General features: G+C 34.5%; 1 protein-coding gene across 1 annotated transcript in view; it reads left to right on the top strand.

Moving 5' to 3' along the window:
• The window catches only part of SLCO4C1 (solute carrier organic anion transporter family member 4C1), a 61888-nt gene that overhangs the window by 20259 nt on the left and 16123 nt on the right, over nt 1–25506 (top strand). The window contains exons 3-7 of the mRNA XM_019940755.3: nt 13856–14038; nt 19846–19942; nt 21802–21923; nt 23093–23205; nt 25249–25393. Coding sequence (XP_019796314.1) covers nt 13856–14038; nt 19846–19942; nt 21802–21923; nt 23093–23205; nt 25249–25393 — 660 coding nt within the window. The remainder of the gene's footprint in view (nt 1–13855; nt 14039–19845; nt 19943–21801; nt 21924–23092; nt 23206–25248; nt 25394–25506) is intronic.

Below are 25506 nucleotides of genomic sequence, written 5' to 3'. Positions count from 1 at the left end.
GAATATACAATAAATAATGTATAAAACTTTATCATATTACATATAAATGCATGCTTATTAATCTAAGAGGAGAAGTGCTATAATAGAGTGTTTCCCAAACTAATTTGACCAAAGCATCCTTTTGTTTATGGAAATTCTCAGAAGCCTAGGGTTCTATAAATTATACTTGGGGAAATCTTCCTTTGTACCTCTTTAGATAATGGTTCAGCTCATTAAATTATAGCTCAAAGATCATGGAGTATATATTGGAGGATCAGAAGAATAGGAATCAGATTATTAGGCTGTGTTGCAAAATCTGACTATGCATAGCATGTGATTTGGGGCTTCAGTTTCTTCACTGGTAAAATGATTGCAGAAAGTTGTAAAGATTAGGCTAGGAAGTGTATGTGAAAGCTTATAGTTTTTTTCCTCTGGAACAATACAATGTGAGTAAAATAGGATAGATTTAATTGTAGTTAAAGATTAATATGTTATTTGGCACAAGGTGTTATTCATTTTTGTGACTTCACTGTTTCTCTTTTTTACATTCGTAATTTGATCATTGCCTTTTAGGGAATTTCTTATCCATTCTTATATCATTTAAGTTCTCAGCAGCCTTTTTCACCTGTGTATTCTGAAATCATTTAGAAGTGCTTGTCACACTGGATATATAATATACTGCTCATATTTTCTACCAAGAATATTCTCAAGAGTCCATATGTCTATGAAATTTGGAGTCTCCTCAAAGTCCAGTTTAAGGTCTATCTTGGTGATGACTGTTGATGTCATGTTTCCCTGGCACCCAGTTATGCAGATTGAAGTATATAGATTTACATGCATATTAACATTTTAGGGACATTTTCTTAAGCTACATATCTGAGTATTTTGTTCCATGATGTTAGTTTTTTTTTTTTCCTCAGATACTTCAGTTATGTGTATGTATGATCTTTGGCCACCTTATATCCTTAGCATTTCCTCTGCTTTTTTTCTTTATCATTCATTTTACTCACTTTTCTAATTTCTGTATTACGTGCCTGTTACTGTGTTTTCTCAATTTGTTCACCCTTGTACCCCTTTCAATTTTATCTTCCTTTCTATGAGATTTTAGTTTTTCCCTTTTACTTTTTTCTCTGAGTTCTACCAGTGCAAGCTTCATATCCTCTTCCTCTCACCACTTCTTTTCTAAGTTATTTCATTTCTGCTTTGCCATTATGATGTGTTCACATTTTTCACCTGCTCCATGAAAATATTTCTGTGGTCTGTGTCCTAATCTTAATTTTAATGAAAGTATGTTGGTCTTTTTTCTTACAACATCTTTGTATGGATGCCATGATAGGTTTTTTTTTGAAAAATCACTTTATTGGTTGAGTTAGGTTCCCATGGGAGGTGAGTGATCAGGTCAGCATCCCAGGTGGGTTAGCTGCACAGGCAAAGGCTCTCTCAACTTTTTAGTACCCATAAATATAGAGTCCTAAATTGTCTGTGAGATTCCTTGTGTTGCCTCTTCCCACCCACTCTATCTATTTTTATGAACCAAAGCAGCCCAAGAATTCCCTGCTGCCACCTGGCCTATCTCCTGTTCCTGTATCAGTTGTCTCAGGCAAGGGAAGTCTGGACTTCTGAGTGTTGCTCCCCACCTTCAAGAAGAGTATTTTTTCCCCCCTCTTTCTCAAAGCTGCCACCAGCTGCCTGCCCTTAGGTCCGGACAAGAAGGGTCTTGCCCTGAGCCCTGTGCTTAGAGGGACCCATATCACAGACACTGAAACTCAAAGATAATTTGTTCTTCTCTTAAAGTTTTGTGAGAAAGATTTTTGCAAGATTGGTACATAGGATAAGTGAACAGAGGTTATAGGAGAGGGAGGTAGGGATGAGCTACCATCTCCAGTCCAGAAGCTGCTACATAGACTTGGGGATGGTCAAGTTTAAAGAAAAGCAGCAGCTCCTTCTCCCTTTTCAGGGCTGGGGGTTGAATATGGGAAGTGGAGCCAGGGGGAGAAAATTACAGTCACTTCCTGGGAAGAGAGAAAGAGAGGTTGCTTTTCATTAAAGTTAGCCACCTCAAAGTACCTGATGCAGGTAATTAGGCAGACCGGGTTCCCCAGAAAACAGTGCTTCTCAGGAGGCACGGGCACCTCCTGGAAATACTGTCAGAAAAGTGTGGCTAGGGGAGTGGAATACCATCTCAAGACTGCAACATCCTTCCCTGCCCCTGGCAGCAAGATGGGCCAGAGGAAAAGGTGGTCTCTTTAAACTTATAGGTGTTGAAGGTAAATGCTTGGCGGGGAGCAGGCTGTGGACCTCTAGGTGAGGGTGAGGGCTGCACTGAGCTTGATATTTAACTTCTAACTATTCTGGTATATGGATTTTCTTTTGCCGTTTTGCCTTTTTGCCTTTAGTTCCTGCACATGTTACTGGGCAGGACTAGACACTGGTTTGTTCATTAAGTAAAATTCTAAGCCTTAATTTTATTGGCAACACTCCTCTGTGTTCATAAACAACATAGAAGCTCCCTCTTGTGGTGTATTGTCAAATCACATGCCTTTAATTTAGCGTTAAGTATTTTGTCAGAAATTTTTTGATTTCACGTTAGAAGTTGAAATTTGAGGTTCAGATAGTTTCCTTAAGCAATAATACCTCAGAATTCACATAGGGGGTAAATCTATCTATCTTGTAAAGCTGTATTGTAGCAGACACAATTTAATAAATTACTTAATATTACTAAGGATGAATAGTCTTCTTTAGGTCCCCATGATGCATCTCTGACTATTTCGTGGTAAGCTGAAATGTACCCTCTAGTAAGTGTTTTTTTGGTTTGTTTTTTGATTTTAAAGGAAAGTTAATTCCATGAGATTTTAAATATGTTAAATATTTGTCTTTTGCCTTTATATTTGGATAAGAGTGTGGCTGAGTGTAAAATTTCTGAGTCATATTATCTTTCACTGATTTTTTTTGCCATTCCTTTACTGCCTTTATGGGATTAATGTTGCTTTTAAAAAGTCTGATGCCAGCTAAGGGTTTTGTTTTTTTTTCCTCTGCCTAAGTGACTATCTTTTTTCCTGACTGTTCAAAGAAGTCTTTCTTCATCTTTAAAATTCAGTGACTTTTAGTGTTGAAAGTTCTGCATCAAAATTTCCAGGGTTTTTCTATGCCTTTTAAAATTATAGATCAGTCTTCATTTATTAAGTTTTACCTCTGAATATATATATATATATTCTATTCTGATTGATTATGCATGTTTATTTTCTTTGTCTGAATATCATTTCTATAATTTTCTCTCTGATCTTTTAAGTCTTAGGTTTTGTTCATTTAATTTTGTTTGTATTTCTCAAACCTTTTCTGTCTGTCCTTGTAATTCTCACAGTCTCTAGTCTCTCTTGTCCATTGCAATGTGACTTTTATTTCTGTTTGGGAACGTTTTTCCAGAGTTCTTTCAGCCCATTTTTTTTCCTTTTTTTAAAATCCCTTATCTCACCACATTCATGAGTTTATTAAATCCCTGTTTTCACCTTTTGATTTTAGGAAGCAATTGTTCCTATCACTTTAAAGGATGGCAATATGGTAATTGTTCTGCTATGCATTTGCTTTTCTTCTTCGGTTATTATTTACCTTTGAATGAAGTGAATTATTCCTTGGCCAGCTTTTTGTAAGATGTTTGTATTAACTTTCTTTTGCTGCATAGCATATTACGCAAACTTACCAACTTGAAAAAGCACAAATATGTTATCTTACACACTCCATAGTTCAAGAGTCTGGCACAGCTCTGGGTTCTCTGCTTAGAGTCTCAAACTCAGGGTGTCAGCTGGCTGCATTCTCATTTGAGGCTCTAGAGAATTCTTTTCCAAGCTTATTAAACTGTTGTGAAATATCAGTTTCTTGTAATTGTTGAACCGAGATCCCCATTTCCTTGACGATTGTCAGTGGGGGTTGCTGTCAGCTCCTAGAAGCTCCCCACATTCCATCTTCAAAGGCAGCAAAGGTTCACAGAGCCCCTTTGCTTTAAATTTCTCTCATTGCTTCTGCTAGCCACAGAAAGCTTTCTGCTTTTAAAGTGCTCATGTGATTAGATTGTTGAGCACAGCCAGATAATCTCCTTTCTGACTAATTCAAAATCAACCGATTAGTAACTTAAGTTAGTTAATTAGTAAGGTGAACTTACTCTGCAGAATCCCTTTTGCCACTGTAACAGAAATAGGTGTGATGTTGTCATATTCACAGTCCCAGGAATTAGGATGGGGAATCTTGGGGACCATTGTAGAGTCCTGCATAACATAGTATGCATGCAGGAGAAGGACTGGAACTCTGTCTGGACAAGTGGAGATTTTCTCTGGTTGAGACAGATGTTCCTTCTGAATAAATTATTTAGCTTTTATTTCTTCCCCACATAGAAAGATTGCTGTTCAGATTTAGAATTTTTCTCTGGCACCATGCGTCTATGACATACTGTTCCTTGTTCTGTCCCACCTTGCTTGCTTCTCAATGATGCTAGGTAGACAAGTATTCATCATATAGGATGTTCACATTTATTTCTAAGTGTATTTAGTTGGTCTTTCTTACTATACATTGGTATTTCTACCATCATGTCATCTAACTTATGCATGTGAAGCTAACTTATTTTTTTGTATATTCTTTTTTTATCTCTTTCAAAATTAATTTTATGTTTTACTACTTTACTAAATTCCTTTATTGTTTTTAGTAGTTTTTCCATTGGTTCTGGAACCAATTAAGTGTTCCAAAAAGACAATTATAATTTCTGCAAATAGAAATTGTTTTACCTCTTGATTTCCAATTCATAGGCCTCTAGTTCCTTTCTCTTTCCTTCCAATACAACATGAAAAGTTGCAGAGTTAGGGCACATCCTTGTCTTACTCCTGATTTTAGCAGTCTGTATGTGTGCATATACATACATGTGTATGTATACACACTTATATGTTTGATCATGTTAAAGAAATGTCTATTCCTATTTTATGTTGACATTTGTCAGTTTGTCAGTTTTCTACTTGAAATCTATGAAACTGATCATTTGATTTTTCTAATTAGATCTAATATGTTAAATTTTAATAGACTTCCTAATGTGCTTCTTTAAAAAGACATGCTGTATTTTTCATATATGTTGTTGGATTTTGTTGCTAATATTTTGTTTATGATTTTTTTGCGTTGATATTCAGGTATGAGATTGGTCTATGGTTTTCTTCGGTGTTGTTAATCTTTTTCACATGTTATTATCAATTTGTAATCAGTAAAAATATTTTGGTAATTTTTATCTTGTTTCTATGTTCTGGAATAGATTAAGTAGTGTTAAGTTTATCATTTATTATTATTGTCATGATTATTATTTAATATATAAAGTTTTGGTAAAATTCATCTCTGAAACTATCTGGGCTTGGTAATTAACCATTTTAGATTTTCAAATTAATATGCTAGTAATTTGTTGTAAGTAGTCTCTTGTGATTTTTAAAAAATTTCTTCTCTTCTTAGTTTATTTCCTTTTTTCATGTATTTGTATCTATGTAATTCCTCCTCATTATGTTAGCTAGTGGTTTATTTTACTGATTATTTCAAAGGATTTATTTTTGTGTGAATTTTATTATTACATTTTATTAATCAGATTTCTATTCCTTTGTTAATTCTTTCTTTTTTTTAAATAAATTAATTTTGTTATTTATTTTTGGCTTCATTGGGTCTTCGTTGCTGCACACGGGCTTTCTCTAGTTGTGGCGAGCGGGGGCTACTCTTCCCTTGCGATGCGCAGGATTCTCATTGTGGTGGCTTCTCTTGTTGTGGAGCACGGGCTCTAGGCGTGTGGGCTTCAGTAGTTGTGGCTCATGGGCTCTAGAGCGCAGGCTCAGTAGTTGTGGCACATGGGCTTAGTTGCTCTGTGGCATGTGGGATCTTCCTGGACCAGGGCTCAAACCCGGGTCTCCTGCATTGGCAGGCGGATTCTAAACCACTGCACCACCAGGGAAGTCCCCCCTTTGTTAATTCTTTATTGCTTTTTATTAGAGATGCCTCTTAATTGCTTGCTTTTTTCAGTATTTCTTTTTCCTAGATATTCTTTTGCGTGTTATCTTCTCCATCGCTATTCTATGATAAACTCATCTAGTGCCAGTGGTGTTAGTGCTGGGGGCAACTCATTAATGTGCAATTTATTTTTATATGTTTTTTATTTTGACTTCTTTTTTTGGGGGTCTTTTTTTGTTTCAATGAGATGGTTTTCTTATAAGAACCACTTTAGTTATAGCATATAAATTTCGATGTGGTTTGTTTCTAGTATCATTTCTGAGAGATTTTGTAATTATAATTTTTTGATCAAAGAATAGTTTAATAGAGTTTTTTAATTTTTTTGAATTCCATATAGAAGGGCCTTTTCATTTTCTGTTGTCTTAAAAGTATCTAGCTTTTTTTTTTTCCATTTTGGTCATAGAGTATTATTGTTATTTACTCTTTGGATTGTATACCGATATTTTTGTTGCATAATATTTGGTCAGGTTTTTTTAGAATTGTCCATGGTACCTAAAAATGGAAGACACAATTTTATAAGAGAGTAGAATTTGACATGTTTCCCTAAATTCAGTGGTACTAATTATACTGTTTAGGCCTGCTCTATTGTTGCTTATTTTTAACAATTTGCTGTTTTGGACTGGGAAAGATGAAAATTAGTCTGCTGTTTTAACTTTTTATGTCTATTTTTGCATTTCTGGTAGTATCTGCTTAATAAAAATTGCTGCTGTGTATTTATATTATTTATTTATTTATTTTTAATTTTTATGAAAGTTTAAGCCTTTATCTGTACTTGGCTGTTTTATTCTATACTTTAAAAAATATTAATAAACTTGCCTTTTTAGAACAGTTTTAGATTTACAGAAAAATTGTGAAGATAGTATAGTTTTCATATATACCACAACCATTTTCCCCTATTATTAACATCTTACTTTGTATGCTACATTTCTTATGATTAATGAATTAATATTGGTACGTCATTTATTAAATTTTCTACTTGTTAACTGAAGTCCAAACTTTATGTAGATCTACTTAGTTTTACCTAGTTTCCTTTTTCTATTTTAGGATCTGATCCAGTATACCTTATTACATTTAGTTGTCATCTCCCTTTGGCTCTTTGTGGCTGTGATAATTTCTCAGAGTTTTCTCTTTTTTTTTGATGACCATAGAAGTTTTGAGGAGTGCTGGTCAGATATTTTGTAAAATGTCCCTCAGCTGGGATTTGTCTGATGTTTTTCCTGTGATTAGACTGGCTTTATAGGATTTTCAGGGGGAGGACCACACAGGCAAAATGCCATTTTCATCACATCATATGAAGGGTACATGCTATCAACATCACTTATCACTCTTGATGAAAACCTTGATCACCTGACTCAGGTAGTATTTTTCAGGTTAATCCATTGTGAAGTAACTCTTTTCCTCCTTTCTATACTATATGATTTGGAAGAAAGTCACTATGTGCACCCAACATTTCAGAAATGGAGTGTTATGTGCCATCTCTTTGAGGATGCAGTATCTACATAAATTACTCGGAGTTATTCTGCATTAGACATTTGTCTCTTCTCCCACATTTATTTATTTATTCAATTATTTTTTTTCAGTGTGGCTGCATGGATTTATATTTTACATTAGATTATAATCCAATGCAACTTTATTTCGTTGCTCAAATTCTTCCAGCTTTGTCTACCTGGAGTTTTTTCGGTTGGCTCCTGTGTACCTTTGACATACCTCCATCATTGCAGATATTTTTGTTTGTTTTCCTTATTTTCTTGCACTCTGAGGTGCTGCAGGCTCATCCTATATATTTCCTGCTCCAGTCCTAAAATCAGCTATTTCTCCAGTGGGCCCTGGTTTCTTTAATTACGGAATGGGAAATAACTTTATCATCTAGAATACAGTGATTATATATAGTTACTTTTGCCTTTAGTCTTGCAGACTCCACTCATTCCAAAGTTACTTAGGTCAGCACCCTTACCCCCACTCTCCTTAGTGAGGTTGTTTCATATATTTGTATTACAGTTAGATCCTTTTGTCACATTCTGCCTTTCCTCCTGGAAACTTTTGGCCTCAAATGATTTTTAAAAGTTTGTGTAGAGTTCACTCTTTGTACTATAAAGTTCAATGTATTTTGGCAAATACTAGTCAAATATATGACTAGTGTCGTATATCCACAATCAAACCATCATATTAGAAGAGTTTCACTACCCTAAAAAAAATCCTGTGGTGGTTCATCTGTTCAACCCTCCCTCCCCTCTTCCCTTGGCAACTATTTCTATGGTTTTACTTTTCCAGATTGTCATATATTTGGAATTATAAAGTATGTATCCTTTGTGGACTGGATTCTTTCACTTAGCAATAAACATTTAAGATACATCCATGCCTTTCTGTGGCTTGACATCTCATTATCAATTTTTATCAATTCTAGGAAAAGTAAAAGAAGGAAATTATTCAGAAGTAATGCAGAGAGAGTAATATATTGGATACAGTAGTTTTAATAAGTAGATCTTAGGCCTTGTTTATTTGGGAAAAATGATAAAATTAGATCTGTTAACTGTTACAGCCTTTCATGTAGTACTGTAAAATGGGATATAGCCAGGCTAAAATATTGATACCCACAAACCTTAGACAGCTGAAGTACTTAAAACAGATCTGTGGAGAGGGACTGCAAAGATCAGTGACATGAAACTGATTATCCAGAAATAAACCCATACATAGGAAATGTAACAAAATATGTACTCTTTGGTTAATCCAACACAATGCTATAATCCCTGTCTTTTCCCACTAAAATATATTACATATGAATTAAAAAATAAAGTAGTAAAAATGCTAGGATAAAACCCAACATAAATAACTTTATATGTAATCATGGAGAAAGGGAAGACTTTTATAAGTCAGATATCAAACTCAGAAGCTCTGAAGTAAATTTGAGAAGTTAGTTCACAGAAAAACAAGCAGGTGGCCAATAAATATACAGAAAAATGCTTAAGTTCACTGAAGATTTTTTCAAAAGTGTTGCTGCATTGCTAATGGGAATGCATATATTTATAACTCTTTGTTATGGCAACTTGGCAAATCAAATATAAATATTTATACACGTTGACCCGGCAGTTCCACTTTTTGGAACCTGTCGTACGATAGGCTTGCACAAATATGCCAAGATAAATTTTAAAAATATTCATCACAACATTGTTTTGACCTGAATGTATGTATAATATAATATTAATAATATATGTTATATTATTATTAAATAGAAGTTGGGAGGGAGATGCAAGAGGGAGGGGATATGGGGATATATGTATGCATATAGCTGATTCACTTTGTTATACAGCAGAAACTAACACAACACTGTAAAACAATTATACTCCAATAAAGATGTTAAAAAGAAAGCATACAAGCAAACTTAAAAAAAAAATAGAAGTTGTGGACTTGGTAAATAAATCACATTTATGCTGTGGAATATTATAACAGTGCCAACAAAGAAATTTAAATACAGCTTTAAGTTCCAACATCAAGGATTTCTAGGACATAAGAAGTGAAAACTGGAAGTTGTTGAAAATAAGGATAGTATGTTTCGTATGATCATACATATGTAAAAATGTAAATGGATATAAAACATGTGAATGTGTGAGAAAATGTCTGAAAAATGATCGAAGGAACTGTTAACAGGGGTTATTGCCTTCATCTAAGTGACATGGGAGAGCATAAATAGAGGCAGGCAGAGGTAAGGGAGAGCTTGGATTTTTTCTTGGTATTCTTCTGTTTTATTTAAAATTTATTTAAACAAGTAGGTTGAAACCCATTGATTACTTCCTCTTGGAGAAACAAAAAAACACCAAAACCCCACAGAATACTCTTATAATCAAAAAGTCTACCAGATTACTACAGAAAGATATTTTCCTAAAGGCAATTTACCTATTATAAAAAGGAAATAGGAGAAAATAGTAAACCAATAATGCATGTACGTATGTTCAGTTTTGCAAAATGAACAATTTGCAAATAACAAAGCAAATAATAAGAGATTGTTAGTCTAATCTACTACCTCCAGGAAAGTGAATATTGAAACCAAGAATTATAATTCAAATGTTTGACATGACCAGGGAAATATCACAGATAATGCAGACCTAGCCCAATTGTAAATATAAATAAATTATCTGCCAAAATATCCATCAACCTCTTATAACATGAATATATACAGTATTATAGAGTATATTTTAAATACAAAATTTAAAATATATATTTTTATGCATAGAATTTGCATCTGAAAATTTGATGACAGTGAACCAGTTAAAGAATATTCAGGATTGGTGCTTTAGGGGCCTATGTCTCATCAATCAGGAAATAATAAATCTTGATCTGATATCAAGGAAATGAAAATAGAATTAGCTGAGGCCATTGTTAAAATGAAAATTCCTGGATACTACACCAGATTCAAAGGGAAAGGGTTGGAAATATATTTTTAACAAATCTCTTAGTTCATTAATATTATATGATGAGTTTAGGAAATATGGATTTACTTTAATACCCAGGCTTTGAATGTGATTTTTTTTTTTTTTTTGCGGTACACGGGCCTCTCACTGTTGTGCCCTCTCCTGTTGTGGAGCACAGGCTCCGGACGCGCAGGCTTAGCAGCCATGGCTCACAGGCCTAGCCGCTCCGCGGCATGTGGGATCTTCGCGGACCGGGGCACAAACCTGTGTCCCCTGCATTGGCAGGTGGACTCTCAACCACTGCGCCACCAGGGAAGCCACTGAATGTGATTTTTTTAAAAGATTTTAATCAAATCCTAAAGATAACTATTTCTCAGGTATCTAAATTGGAAAGGAAGAGGTAAAATTATCATTATATGCAGATGACATGATATGATATATAGAAAACCCTAAAGACTCCACACAAAAACCACTAGAACTGGTAAAAGAATTCAGCAAGGTAGCAGGATACAAGTTTAACATACAGAAATCTGTTGCATTTCTTTACACTAACAATAAAATATCAGAAAGGGAAAGTAAAAAGACAATCCCTTTTAAAATTGCATTAAAAATATATAATACTTAGGAATAAACCTAACAAAGGAGGTGAAAGACTTATATGCTGAGAACTATGAAACATTGATAAAGAAAACTGAAGATAATTTAAAGAAATGGAAAGATATCCCATGCTCTTGGACTGGAAGAATTAATATTGTTAAAGTGGCCATATTACACAAAGCAGTCTATAGATTTAATGCAATCCCTATCAAATTACCCATGACATTTTTCACAGAACTAGAACAAATAATACTAAAATTTATACAGAACCATGAAAGACCCAGAATTGTCAAAGCAATTCTGAGGAAAAAGAACAAAGCTGGAGGCATAACCCTCGCAGACTTCAGACAATACTACAAAGCTACAGTAATGAAAACAGTGTTGTATTGGCACAAAAACAGACATGGATCAGTGGAACAGAAAGGAGACCCCAGGAAAAAACCCACACACCTAAAGTCAATTAATCTTTGACAAAGGAGGCAAGAATATACAATGGGAAAAAGACAGTCTCTTTGGCAAGTGGTGTTGGGAAAGCTGGACAGCCACATATAAATAAATGAAGTTAGAACACTCCCTCACACCATACACAAAAATAAACTCAGAATGGCTTAAAGACTTAAATACGAAACATGACACCATAAAACTCCTAGAAGAGAACATAGACAAAACATTCCCTAACATAAATTGTTACAATGTTTTCTTAGGTCAGTCTCCCAAGGCAACAGAAATAAAAGCAGAAATAAACAAATGGGACCTAATCAAACCTATAAGCTTTTGCACAGCAAAGGAAACCGTAAACAAGACGAAAAGACAACCTACAGACTGCGAGAAAATATTTGCAAATGATGTGACCAACAAGGGCTTAATTTCCAAAATATATGAACAGCTCATACAACTCAATAACAAAAAAAACAACCCAATCAGAAAATGGGCAGAAGACCTAAATACACATTTCTCCAAAGAAGACATACACATGGCCAATAGGTTTATGAAAAGATGCTCAATATCACTAATTATTAGAGAAATGCAAATCAAAACTACAATGAGGTATCACCTCACACTGGTTAAAATGGCCATCATTAAAAAATCTACAAATATCAAGTGCTGGAGAGGGTGTGGTGAAAAGGGAACTCTCTTACACTGTTGGTGGGAATGTAAATTGGTGCAGCCACTGTGGAAACAGTAAGAAGTTTCCTTAAAAAACTAAAAACAGAGTTGCCACATGATCTAGCAGTCCCATTCATGGGCATATATTCAGAGAAAACTCTAATTTGAAAAGATACATGTACCCCAGTGTTAATAGCAGCACCATTTACAATAGCCAAGACGTGGAAGCAACATAAATGTACATTGATGGATGAATGGATAAAGAAGACTGAATACATAAAATGGAATACTACTCAGCCATAAAAAATAATGAAATACTGCCATTTGCAGTAACATGGATGGACCTAGAGATTACCATAGTAAGTGCAGTAAGCCAGAGAGAGAAAGATGAGTACCGTATGATATCATTTATATGTGGAATCTAAAATACAATACAAATGAACTTATTTATAAAACAGAAACAGACTCACAGACATAGAAAACAAACCTAGGGTTACCCCCCTTAGGGAAAGCGGGTGGGGGAGAGATAAATTAAGAGTTTGGGATTAGCAGATACAATCTATATAAAAATAGATAAACAAAAAGGTCCTACTGTATAGCACAGGGAGCTAAATACATTCAATATCCTGTAATAAACCATAATGGAAAAGAATATGAAAAAGAATATATATATATATATATATGTGTATAACTGAGTCACTTTGCTAAACACCAGAAACTAACACAACAGTGTAAATCTACTTCAATAAAAGGAAAAAAAGAAAAAAATAGATAACAATTTTTCCTTTTAAAATATTCAAAAAAACATCCTATGGACCCAAAGATTGCTTCAAAATATAAATGTAATAAAATATTTGACCTGTAAAAAAGAAGGACATAACTTCTAAATATTACTGCTTTGTAGTGAATATTTTAAAAAATTAATTAATTTTTGTCTGCGTTGGGTCTTTGTTGCTGTGCGCGGGCTTTCTCTAGTTGCAGCGAGCGTTGGCTATTCTTGGTTGCGGTGCACAGGCTTCTCATTGCAGTGGCTTCTCTTGTTGCAGATCATGGGCTCTAGGCTCACGGGCTTCAGTAGTTATGGCACGTGGGCTCAGTAATTGTGGCTCACGGGCTCTAGAGTGCAGGCTCAGTAGTTGTGGTGCACGGGCTTTGTTGCTCAGCGGCATGTGGGATCTTCCCAGATCAGGGCTCGAACCTGTGTCCCCTGCATTGGCAGGCAGATTCTTAACCACTGTGCCACCATGGGAGTCTCATGTAGTGAATATCGAGAATTACTGTTTTGGCCAAAATATCCTATAGTCTAAGTACACTTTTCAAATGTGTTTAAGATGCTGATTGATAAAATCAATATAGTGGTAACAAAAAAAAAAATCTTTTTAAAGAAAAAATCAATACGGTGGTCATACTGTATTTATGACTTGTAAAAATATCAAGTGTAGTGTTTTTTTTCCCTTCAATTTGGAAACTGTCCTTCCCTGGCACCACTTAATTCACTTGTGTTTACACAATTTGTTAATTTTGGTTCTTAAGTAATGTTTCTCAGTTTTGTTCTGTATTTTCTAAATTTTGATGTAATGTTTCATAAATTGTTTTTAATAATGTATGTATTTTTAAATATTTTAAGTATAATCAAAGTGAAGTGATTGGAAGAAATAAGGAAGGTTATGTTAGGCAAGTATAATTTGTAAGATGTTTAAATTATTAGCTAAAATTTTGATAAATTCACAATTTTTTTTCCCCTAAAGATACATGCTTAACAGCAAAGAATAAAACCACCTGTACTGCTTCAAGTTCTTCACTTTTCTACTACTTGTATGTCTTTATTTTGGGACAACTATTGCTGGGAACAGGAGGAACTCCTCTTTATACCCTAGGAACAGCCTTTATTGATGATTCTGTGCCCACCCACAAATCTTCTCTCTATATAGGTAAGTTTGCTCTGTAATGTTAATGTCTCGGTGTCATTTTATCTTATTGCTTGTTTAATTTATAAGTAAAACATAACATACACTTATTAAGAAGTTATGATTTCATAGGTATTTACATTTGGTAAATGCAATATTACTTTTTTTGTTTATATGCTGATGTATCATGTCCTTTAGTTGAATGCGGTTATGATTTTTATTGACATCCTGCTCTGTTTCCTGTGGGGGGCATGCCAGCCTTCCTGGAAGTGCCATCCAAGCAGTAGGCTGTCTAGATTGCTGGAATGTACCCCAGGCTAATTTACACAGGTGTGGGGATAGAGCTCTGCTGTTCTACTGACTTACTTCATCCTACGTGGACTTGACTAGAGTCAACAAAAGAAACCACACAATGGTACTCAGAAACTCCTGTGGAGTTCTCTATTTCAGATTAATGCCTTTTATGTATGACTCAATTTTTTCCTTTGTGAACTAATACTTAGCAGTACAAGTTTCTCTTAAATTCCATCCCTGAAGTTCCTGGAAGGTAGAGTTAACTAGACCATGCATGGCCCTACATCCAAATTAATGTGTAATTTATTTGCACATGAATTTTCACTTTATCAGTCTATTATTCTAATGTAGGGGACTTAGTCCATTTGGACTACTATAACAGAATACCATAGACTATTTGGCTTCCAAGCAAGAGAAATTTATTTGTCACAATCCTGGAGGCTGAGAAATACAAGATCAGGGTGCCCATAGATTTAGTATCTGGTAAGGGCCCATTTCTTGGTTCATAGACAGCTGACTTTTAGCCATGGCAGAAGGGACAAGGGAGCTCTCTGGGGCCTTCTTTTAAGGGCACACTAGTCCCTTTTTGAGGGCTCCACTCTTATGACCTAATCACTTCCCAAAGGCCCCACCTCCAAATACAATTGCATTGGGAATTAGTTTTCAACATATGAATTTTGGGGTGACACAAACTCTTAGTCTATAACAAAGACCTATTGCCGTAGTCACTGGAAGCCAAGTGTGTTCAATGCAGCCCTGATAGAGGGTACTAATCTCTTAGGCTCATCTTTAATATGGAAAGCACTACACTTCTACTGTTTTCTCTACTTGCTTTGCTTTGGTCTCTCCACAAGATCTGATGCTCTCATTACACATTCTGGCTGATCTGTACAACTTCTCCATTTACTAATTTAACAGTGCTTTTATTTCAATTAGCTACTAGTGATGCTTTTCACTCTTCCAGTTCACAGATTTTCTTTCTGAGGTCCTCTTCTAATCAGTACTTCTCATAAAACAACTTCAATCTTTATATTTTAGTAACACACAAAATACGAAGTTATTCAAAGATTATTTAAGCATGCGAAGGTGGAGTGAAGGCCCACGAGACCATCCCAGATTTGAAGTTCTCTAGGACTTGACAGTTCTCAGGGCTATGATTTATCACAGCAGAAAGATACAAAGCAAAATCAGCAGAGGGAAAAGGTACATGAGGTGAAGTAGAGACAACCAGCTGCAAGCTTATAAGAGTCCACTCCCTCCTCATGGAGCCCCCTACAGATTGAAATTAATTCCTCCAGCCAGGAGTTGTGACAACATGTATGAAATGTTTTCTACCAGCTAAGTTCATTAGAGATTCAACGTCCAAGGATTTTATTGGTAGTTGATCATGTAGGAACCCTCTGCCTTGCACATAGAAAATTTCTAGACTCTCAGAAGGAATACAAGTGTTCAACAAAACCGCATTGTTTATACGAACAGTTTGAGCACAATGAGCCACCTTTATTAGTTAGGGAACTGTGGCATCCCTCTGGACATTTAAGATCCCAGGTGCCAGACAAAAGCCAAAGTTGCAAGCAGGTCTTTCTAAAGATAGCAGCCACAAGGCCTGCTACCTTATCTTTTTCTTCTACTGTAGGAATTCATTGAATGGTAATTTTTGAGAGTAAAGGAAAAAAACAAAAAGTAACAAAACTGGGAAACTCATTTTAGTTTTTTTCAATTTCAGTTAACTGATACTTTTCATTGGGTAATTAGGTTTTGTTGATTGAAATCCTTTCATATGCTTTTTATATTTGTATACATTTCCCCATTTCCAAAATCTTCCTCCCTTCTTTATTTCTTTTAAAATAGTATATATTACTGGTAGCATGCCTTCCTCTATGTGAAACAATTTTATGTAACAAGGCAAAAATGGGCAAAATGAAAACAGTCAAAATTTGCTACCTATTAGAATGAAGGAAAAAAGTGGTTACACAGCATCTCTAGCCTCACAACCTTTTCCTCTTTAAATGCTTTTTTGGGGTTTACAATTTTTGTCCTTTAATTGAACTTTTAAATTCATTTAATGTTATTTTGTGTTTAAATTTTTCATCTTAATATGTGCTTCCTATCTGCTCTACACTCTTATTTCTTGCCCTTTTTTTCTTTCTTTTTGATAATTTAATATTTATTATTTCATTTCTCCCCTCCATTAACTTCCTAGGTATATGCTCTTTTACTGTTCATCTGCTAATTACCTTATATGCAAACTTGATTTTATGAAATTCTAATGTTAATTGATACTTTTACCACATTCCTAATCATCACATAGGTCTTAAAACCCTTTAAATTTATTCCTTTCCCAACATTTATTCAATTATTTCTGTGTACTCTAATCCCTTCTATATTTAAATTCCTGAAATAAGTATTATTGTTTTATTTAAAAATATTGATCCACTTTTATAAACATGTTTACCTTTTTTTATTGCTCTTCTTTACTTTGCTACTCTGAGTTTCAGTCTGGGATCATTTTCCTTTAACATGAAGAACAGTCTTGAGTTAATTTATTGCAACAGTCTGCATGTGATGAATTCTCTTAGTTTTTCATCTAGTTTTCACTGGGAATAGATAATTAGTTGGCCATTAATTTTCTTTCAGTACTTTAAAAGTGCTATTCTACTGTATTCACTTCCACTGTTTCTTATGTATGTTTACCATTTTTAAGATTCTTTTCTGGTATTTGATTTTCATTTGTTTTATTTACTATGAGTGTATAGGTGAAAGATTACATTTATTTCATCTGTTTTGAACTTATATGACTTAATGAATATATTGCTTGATACTTTTCATTGGTTTTGGAATATTTCCTATGATTATTAATATAACTTCTGCCCTGTTGTCTCCTCTCCTGGGACTCTAGCTACTCCAATTACATGTATGGTAGGCCTTTGTGGGTTTTGTTTTTTTTTAATGTATTCTTTCTCCTTTACTGTCTTTTCTGTATTTTCTATCCTGTATTTTTTCTGTGCTTGTTGATAAATATTTACTGATTTAATAATATATTTTCCAGTTTAGTAATACTCAGTTCAGTTCTAAGTAATCTGCTGTGGATCCATTTCATTTTTATTGTGACAAATGCATTTTATAGTTCTAGAATTTTTTTTCAGAATCACTCTGTGTGTCTTTTAATAACTTTCCCACCTCTGTCGTACATGGGAACACTACAGTCTGGGATGCCCTTTATCTAATTTCAGGGACTGAGTAAGTGCTAAACTGCACTTACTCTGTGAGCCAGTCTACTTCTAACTCATCCTTGCTTTTAGAGTATAGCCTCGTAGGTGCCAACTTAAAATGTAGGACAGGGAAAGTTTATAAGCTCTACTCCCTAAACTGCAACTTTTGTTTCCCTACTTCCTAGAGACTAGCAAAAGACAGTTTACCCTCCCAGTGCCTCTTATAGAATTAGCCAACATACCCAGGAAAAAAAATCAGTCCCAATTTTTGTTAAATCTCTCTCTTCTTAAGAATCTTAACACAGTGGTCCTTCACTATTTTTATCTGCCTTATATTTAAAGATAATTTTTACAGTTTTTAAAAGTTTTTCTTAGTGGGCAATTTGGTTGGAAATGCTAGTCTACCATAGGTTATCCACCATTACCAGAATTTTTAATTTTGGGGTCATAGCAAATTCACCTTTCATCAATTGAAAACTTTAAATTCTTTGCTTTCTTGATATATTTCTTTTATGAACATATTTGTGAACATATGCAAAGCATTCTTTATTGTTAACCAAGGAGTAATTGCTGAGGACTGAGAAAGCAGGTGATATAGATAGTGCTATTCAGTGTGAATTACATAGGTCCATGCCAACATGAAGAAAGTCAAAAAATGAAAATAAAACTTTTAGAAACTTTTATAGCAATTTTTTAAAATAGATCTATTTATTTATTTAGGCTGTGTTGGGTCTTCGTTGCTGCTCGTGGGCTTTCTCTAGTTGCGGCAAGTGGGGGCCACTCCTCATTGTGGTGCACAGGCTTCTCATTGTGGTGGCCTCCCTTGTTGCAGAGCATGGGCTCTAGGCACACGGGCTTCAGTAGTTGTGGCCCGCAGGCTCTAGAGCGCAAGCTCAGCAGTTGTGGCGCACGGGCCCAGTTGCTCCACAGCATGTGGGATCTTCCCAGCCCAGGGCCTGAACACGTGTCCCCTGCACTGGCAGGCAGATTCTTAACCACTGTGCCACCAGGGAAGCCCTATGGCAATTTTATACTTCCACAAAACTTATAAGGTATTCTTACAAATGTATCAGTCTAAACCCTTTTGGAAATAATTTATAAAAGGATCTATCACCAAAGATAATTTGGGAATCATTGATTTCCAGATTTCCAGCATTTTTAATCATGTACTTTTAGCTATAAAATTTTTTGAGCATGAGTCATATATATATATATATATATATATATATACTTATTTATAAATTATATACTTAAAATTTTCTACCAATACATTTTTTACACTCAAAAATACAGTTCTGGGCTTCCCTGGTGGCGCAGTGGTTGAGAGTCCGCCTGCCAATGCAGGGGACACGGGTTCGTGCCCCAGTCCGGGAGGATCCACATGCCGCGGAGCGGCTGGGCCTGTGAGCCATGGCTGCTGAGCCTGCGGATCCGGAGCCTGTGCTCCGCAACGGGAGAGACCACAACAGTGAGAGGCCCGTGTACCACAAAAAAAAAAAAAAAAAAAAAAAAATATATATATATATATATATATATAGTTATAATATAAATTAGGGTAGTTGATAGATAAATAAAAGTTCTTATATGTTTTCAGATCATCTTGAATGACCTCTACTTTGGAGCCTTGATCTAGTACATAAGTCATTTTTACCATTGATGTATGCTTCACTTTGTGTATGGTATATTCCTTTTCTTTTGTGTATGAGAACGAGAATCTCAGTAATTAATGAAAAAATTCAGAAGGTGGTAGTATATGAAGATACTGATGTATGCATAATTTTTTAACAAAAAGTAAAAAGTTATATATGGCAAAGTTTTAAATATCAGAGAAATAAGGTCAGTTTAATTCTGTTGCAAGTTAAAATGGGAGATTCACTAAGAGAAGGAGTTTAATGGTTTACTTTTAAGAAACAGACTAATGAACCAGATCCAGGTTTTAAATCAGCTGCCATAGAATGCTTTTGGAATGTGTATAGAATATAAAAGCCTTCTCATTTCACTTTGTTTTCTTCCGTAAGAATTGTAGCCAGTAATTACTATCACTGTTCACAAAGGGTAATAGTAGATGAACTACCCCTGCTGTGAGTTAACGTGATATAACTTTCATAAATTTATAATTATTGGATTTGTTGCCATCACTATTGTAGTCTAAAAAATTTGACATTGAATTATGTATTTTAAGCTCCTTGACAAATATGTGTAATTTTCATATAATTCTAATCATTTTGTTTTTCTATAGTAAAATATTTCTCTTTCTTCACTTGTCAGACATTCAAAGCAAAGTCCCACAGATGACCATTTTCATTGTCTTTGTTCTTTTTCTAGGAATTGGCTATTCCATGTCAATTTTAGGCCCTGCTGTTGGCTATGTGTTGGGAGGACAGTTGCTAACCGTGTACATTGATGCTGATTTGGGACAAAGGCAAGGCAATATCTATTTTTCTTTTATTTAGATTTATATTATTTGAATCACGTTAGTACCATAGGCGGAATATTTTTATAATATTTCTTCAGAATATCATGAGGGATTTTTCAGGAAACAAAACTGAATACACACAATTTTTATGTACTATTTTGGCTGCATTGCTTCACGAATTAATGCCACACCATCTCTTGGTATAGAGTATTTATTTACAAATAAGGATGCTTAATAGTTAGATGGTGAACATTTTCAAAATACATAACCAGTTCCCTGTGCATTGTTCAAAAATAATAGATTAATTAAAGTTAGTTGTGCTTTCAGTAGATTTAGCTGTAGGTAGATAGCCTGAGGAGTCTCGAGAGTTTATGATTCTCAGACTAAGTGCTATAGTAGCTCTGATAATATAGAGATCACAATTGTTCAGCTTTAACAACTGTAACACTGGAGGATAATAATAGGTAATGTTTGTTTATCCCATACTGTGTTCTAGACAACATAGGTTTTGGGTATAATGTAATTTTACATGCCATTTTATTTAATCCTCTTAATAATCTTATAAGGTAGTTGATACACAGAACTTGGTAAGTGGCCAAGGCATGAAATGTTTTCAGATCATCTTGAAGTAGATCTTTTTGACTCCAAAATCCAAAATCAGATCATCTTGAAGTAGATCTTTTTGACTCCAAAATCCAAAATCAGATCATCTTGAAGTAGATCTTTTTGACTCCAAAATCCCCTTCTTACCCACTGAGTTACCATCTCCTTTTCCTGAATAGAGAAGTTAGTGGCCTTTGCTGAGGCCATATTTTCTCATTTTACTGTAACTTCACAGTCCTTTGCATGACTGTGAGCAATGAATAAGAAAATGTGGTCACAGTATGTGATTTGTTAGTCCCAGGTTAATCTTTTAGAGACTAGGTTAATCTGTTTTGTTTTGTTTTTTTTTTTTTCGGTACGTGGGCCTCTCACTGTTGTGGCCTCTCCCGCTGCGGAGCACAGGCTCCGGCCGCGCAGGCCCAGCGGCCATGGCTCAGGGGCCCAGCCGCTCTGCGGCATGTGGGATCTTCCTGGACCGGGGCATGAACCCGTGACCCCTGCATCGGCAGGCGGACTCTCAACCACTGCGCCACCGGGGAAGCCCTAGGTTAATCTTTTAGAGACTATAGGTTAATAAAAAATTTCAGAAGGTGGTACAACACAAAGTTACTGATGTTTGTAGCCCTAGGTTAATCTTTTCCAGACTGTATAAAAAGGTGTACAGAGGAAGCCCTTGAGCAGAAAGCTGGGTTTTAATTTCAGTGGAGTGAAATGAGTTGTAGAAATGATGTATTTTGAGGAAGAGCCTGTTGATATAAAAATATGACAACCATTATAACAAACTGTTAATATATTATCACTTTAAGAAGAATTTCACATTCAAATGAATGCCACAATTGGGGCATAGTGTATGGGCGTTTAACAAAAATCAGTGATTCGCTGTGAGATGTATTTAGTATTCTATATATATACTATATATTATAATATTCAGAGAAGAAAAATGTAGCCAAAGTTAGATAAAGAATGTTCAGAAATTCCATGCATGCTTTCAAATAGTCAACATACATATATTTACTATTAAATATTTAAAACTTCTGTGTTGTATTTGCCATGTGGAATACTTTGTAAATCATTATTCTTAGAGCTCTCACTTATGCCTGCTATCCATTGTGATTCTTCAAAATGGCTCCACTAGAAATTTTGGATAATATAATAATATTTCTCTATATATGCATTTGAATGATAAATTATATAATTATCGTGACTGAGTTTTAATTAACAAGGTAGAGTTGACTTTTACCTCCTGTTTTTCTGTCATATAGCATTGATATCACTGAGGATGATCCACGATGGCTGGGGGCATGGTGGATTGGATTTCTCATGTCTTGGCTCTTTGCCTGGTCTTTGATAATACCTTTTTCTTGCTTTCCAAAGCACTTACCAGGTAAAAATATTTTCTTTAAAACCAGGGAGTTTTATTCCAATTCTAGGCCAATTATTGCTTTCTACATTATTACTAAGAACCCTAGAAAATTCACTATTTTTTTTAATAGAATCTCAGTTGTCTGCCTATGCAAACTTTTGAATATCTGTCTTTATTTTAGGAAATATTGGGTAACAATCTTAATATTCATGGTTTTTCTTTATTTTCATTTAATACCCAATAAAACTGTACATATTCACCTCTTTATTAAATTTATATCTTATGTGTTATCTGGAATCTTGCTTTATGTTTATGTGAGATATAATATCTTTTAAACTATTAGTTTGTATTTAGTTAGTAACTTCAAGAGCCAATCGGCTTTAAATTATTGATGTTAATTATTTATTAATGATAGTACAAGTACTTTTTTTTCAATTGTCACCAAAGTCATGCTTTTGTATACTTTTTTTTTTTTTTTTTCCGGTATGTGGGCCTCTCACTGTTGTGGCCTCTCCTGTCGCGGAGCACAGGCTCCAGACGTGCAGGCTCAGTGGCCATGGCTCACGGGCCCAGCCGCTCCGCGGCATGTGGGATCTTCCCGGACTGGGGCACGAACCCGTGTCCTCTGCATCGGCAGGCAGACTCTTAACCACTGCGCCACCAGGGAAGCCCTTGTATACTTATTTTCACCAAATTTCAATACTAAAAATCTGTCCTAAAAGAAAAGATTAATAGAAAAGAATATCTATTCCTTTGTCTGTGAGATTTTGTTTCTTTATAATCATGTGGTTCATATACATATCTATAGAAGTATTTTTCTCCAGGCTGAAGGCATTTAGTTGTTTCTGTTATATGTAACAGAATAGATGTAACAGGATAGATGATTAACTTCTGGAAATGGGTAGAAGAAAAGTAGGCAGAGTAGAAGTAGATGGACTCATTGATTTCTTTCTACCTTGGGCCATCCAACTTATGAGTCTATGTATTGACTGTTTTCTCAGATTTATTCACGGTACTATTATTAAAAATTAGACATGATAATAGGTAATAAATATTATTTCATCTAAAAAACATGTTAGAATTAGAGTAGAAGAGAAGCGCTTTAAACATTCTTTGTTTAATGCATAAAGGATGAGAAAGAATCATTAGAAAGCAAGAAGATAGAGTGGGTAAATTTACTATATTTTTAGGTACAGCAGAAATTCAAGACGGAAAAACTTCCCAGATTCATCAGAGTAATTCTTTACAACATACAGATGGGAATTTTGGACAAAGTTTTAAAGATTTTCCAGCTGCTCTAAAGGTAAAATAACACTGTACACAAACACACACACACACACACACACACACACACAACTATACACACATACATATGTAGATATATGTATATATTACATATATGTGTAAACAGTATATCCATACACACAAATATTATCATAATGCACTCTTGCTGGCTTATTTACTATAGTTCTAGCTCTTATAAAAACCTCTTCAGATTTAATTGTATTGTGCTTTGAGTAAATGAAAACTATTCCAGAGTAGATCGGTTGGAAGAACATGAGTTATCTTATTGGCAATATCAATATTCAGTGGTTCCGCGTTAGCATGTAGTCCATTATCCCATGCCGTTTCCCTTGTGTAATGGATGGATCAATTATCATTGAATTGTAAATGTTTTTGAGAATGCCAAACCAATATTTTTCCCTTGTGAAAGAAGTGGCGGTTAGTGGTTACTTGTTTTGAATTTGAGGTTAAAGAAACAAAAGTGTTATGGTCTGTTTTATTGAACTCGGCAGAGAAGTATTCTTTCTATTTAGCATCATAAAAGTTTTGTACATAAGGGAATTTATAATTTTACCTTTTCAAGATTTGAACTTATTTACTTTTTATTATTTTTTTCCCTCCTCAAATGAAAGCCTTAACATGTTTTTACTCCATTCATCCTACTTTTTAACTCTCCTTCCTCCTCTTCCATACAGGCACATTCTTGTGTTTTGCTGAGATTGTTTATAATTTTTAATTCTAATTACTGTTATTTTCTTTTATAGTAGTTCTCTTCTATTTCATATATTTCTATTTATTCTATAAATTCTTATATGTATCAAGAGTCATTACTCACCAATGCTTTTTTTATCCTTATGTTCTCATGCTTTGAGATCTTGATTCTGATTCAGATCTCTATAGATACAGCATTTTATTGCTGGTTTTTCTCAGATAGGATGCCATCTAAGTATCCTTGAATGTCAGAATGATATTTCTGACTGGATGGATACTTTCAGATCATACTCCTTTAATTCTAGTAGTCTGTAGATGTTGTTTGGCTCTTTTCTAGTTAAATATGTTGCAGTTGAGAAGTTTCAAGTTAATGTGATTCTTAGTTATTTCTATCTGCAAATTTGTAAATTTTTTCATTTCTCTTTGATTTCAGGAAATTCACTAGTTTATTCCTAAATATGTATCATTTTTCATTAATCCTTGCTTGGAGTCCATTATCTTTTTCAATCTGAAAACTTAAATATTTTCTGCTCATTATTTTTAAAAATTATTGCATTTCTTCATTCAGGTACTTTTTTTCCTTTTGTCACTATTGTTATTCTTATGTTCGATCATCTGGCTCTGACTTCTAAATCTCTTATCTTGCCTTTTTGTGACTCCTTTGTGTGTGTGTGTTGCTCAGTTTTATTAAACTTTTTTGCATTGAATATTCTAGAACTATACTTGGTGGTTTTTCACTTTATGGTTAAATATTGTGAAATAACTGAATCTCTACACTCCCCTCTGGTAGATTAATAAGGTTCTGAGAACTCCAGCAATATAGACCCTTATTGAAAATTGCTTAACTCTATACCTAAGGTTCTTAACTACCGAGAGCAATACTTGTGGAGCAATACCAAAAGTTTGATACTTAGAGACCACTCTCATCTTTGCTCACAGTCAATTCTTCATTTACTGGACATAGGGATTCAGAACACAATTTAAAAAAATCGAATATGGGGTAGATTTATTGTATGGAGATATATAGTAAGACTGGGGAAGAGAACTTTCCAAGCCAGCTTCTACCTCCTTTCCTGGTCCCTTGCATATGATCAAGGCACATTCACCCTGCTGATTAATCATCTGTCAATTTTCTAGGTGCTCCATGTATAAATTTTCTCAACATTGTATGTATAAAACTATTAGTGATCAGTATTTATACTTTTGTGCTAAAGAAAATGCTGAAATTTTACAAATAATTATATTGTGTGTATTTAAAATGTGCTATTTCATCATGGTACCTACCATTCTAATGCTGCATTTTGCAGTATAATCATAGTTATTCATTTGGTGAACTGTATTTTTTCTTTAGAATTTGATGAGGAATACTGTCTTTATGTGTTTAGTTCTATCAACTTGCTCAGAAGCCTTAGTTACTACTGGATTTGCTACATTTTTACCTAAATTTATAGAAAATCAGTTTGGATTGTCTTCCAGCTCTGCAGCTACCCTTGCAGGTAAAACATTTTCTTTGTTCTAGCTTAATCTAATAATCTTACTTTACCACATTAGATATTTATTAAAATAGCATAAAATTTTGGATAGCCCACTCCTTGAAGTTTAAACTTTA

The sequence above is a fragment of the Tursiops truncatus genome, chromosome 3 (assembly GCF_011762595.2).
Source record: "Tursiops truncatus isolate mTurTru1 chromosome 3, mTurTru1.mat.Y, whole genome shotgun sequence".
Lineage (NCBI taxonomy): Eukaryota > Metazoa > Chordata > Mammalia > Artiodactyla > Delphinidae > Tursiops > Tursiops truncatus.
This window is presented reverse-complemented; position numbering and strand designations above follow the sequence as displayed.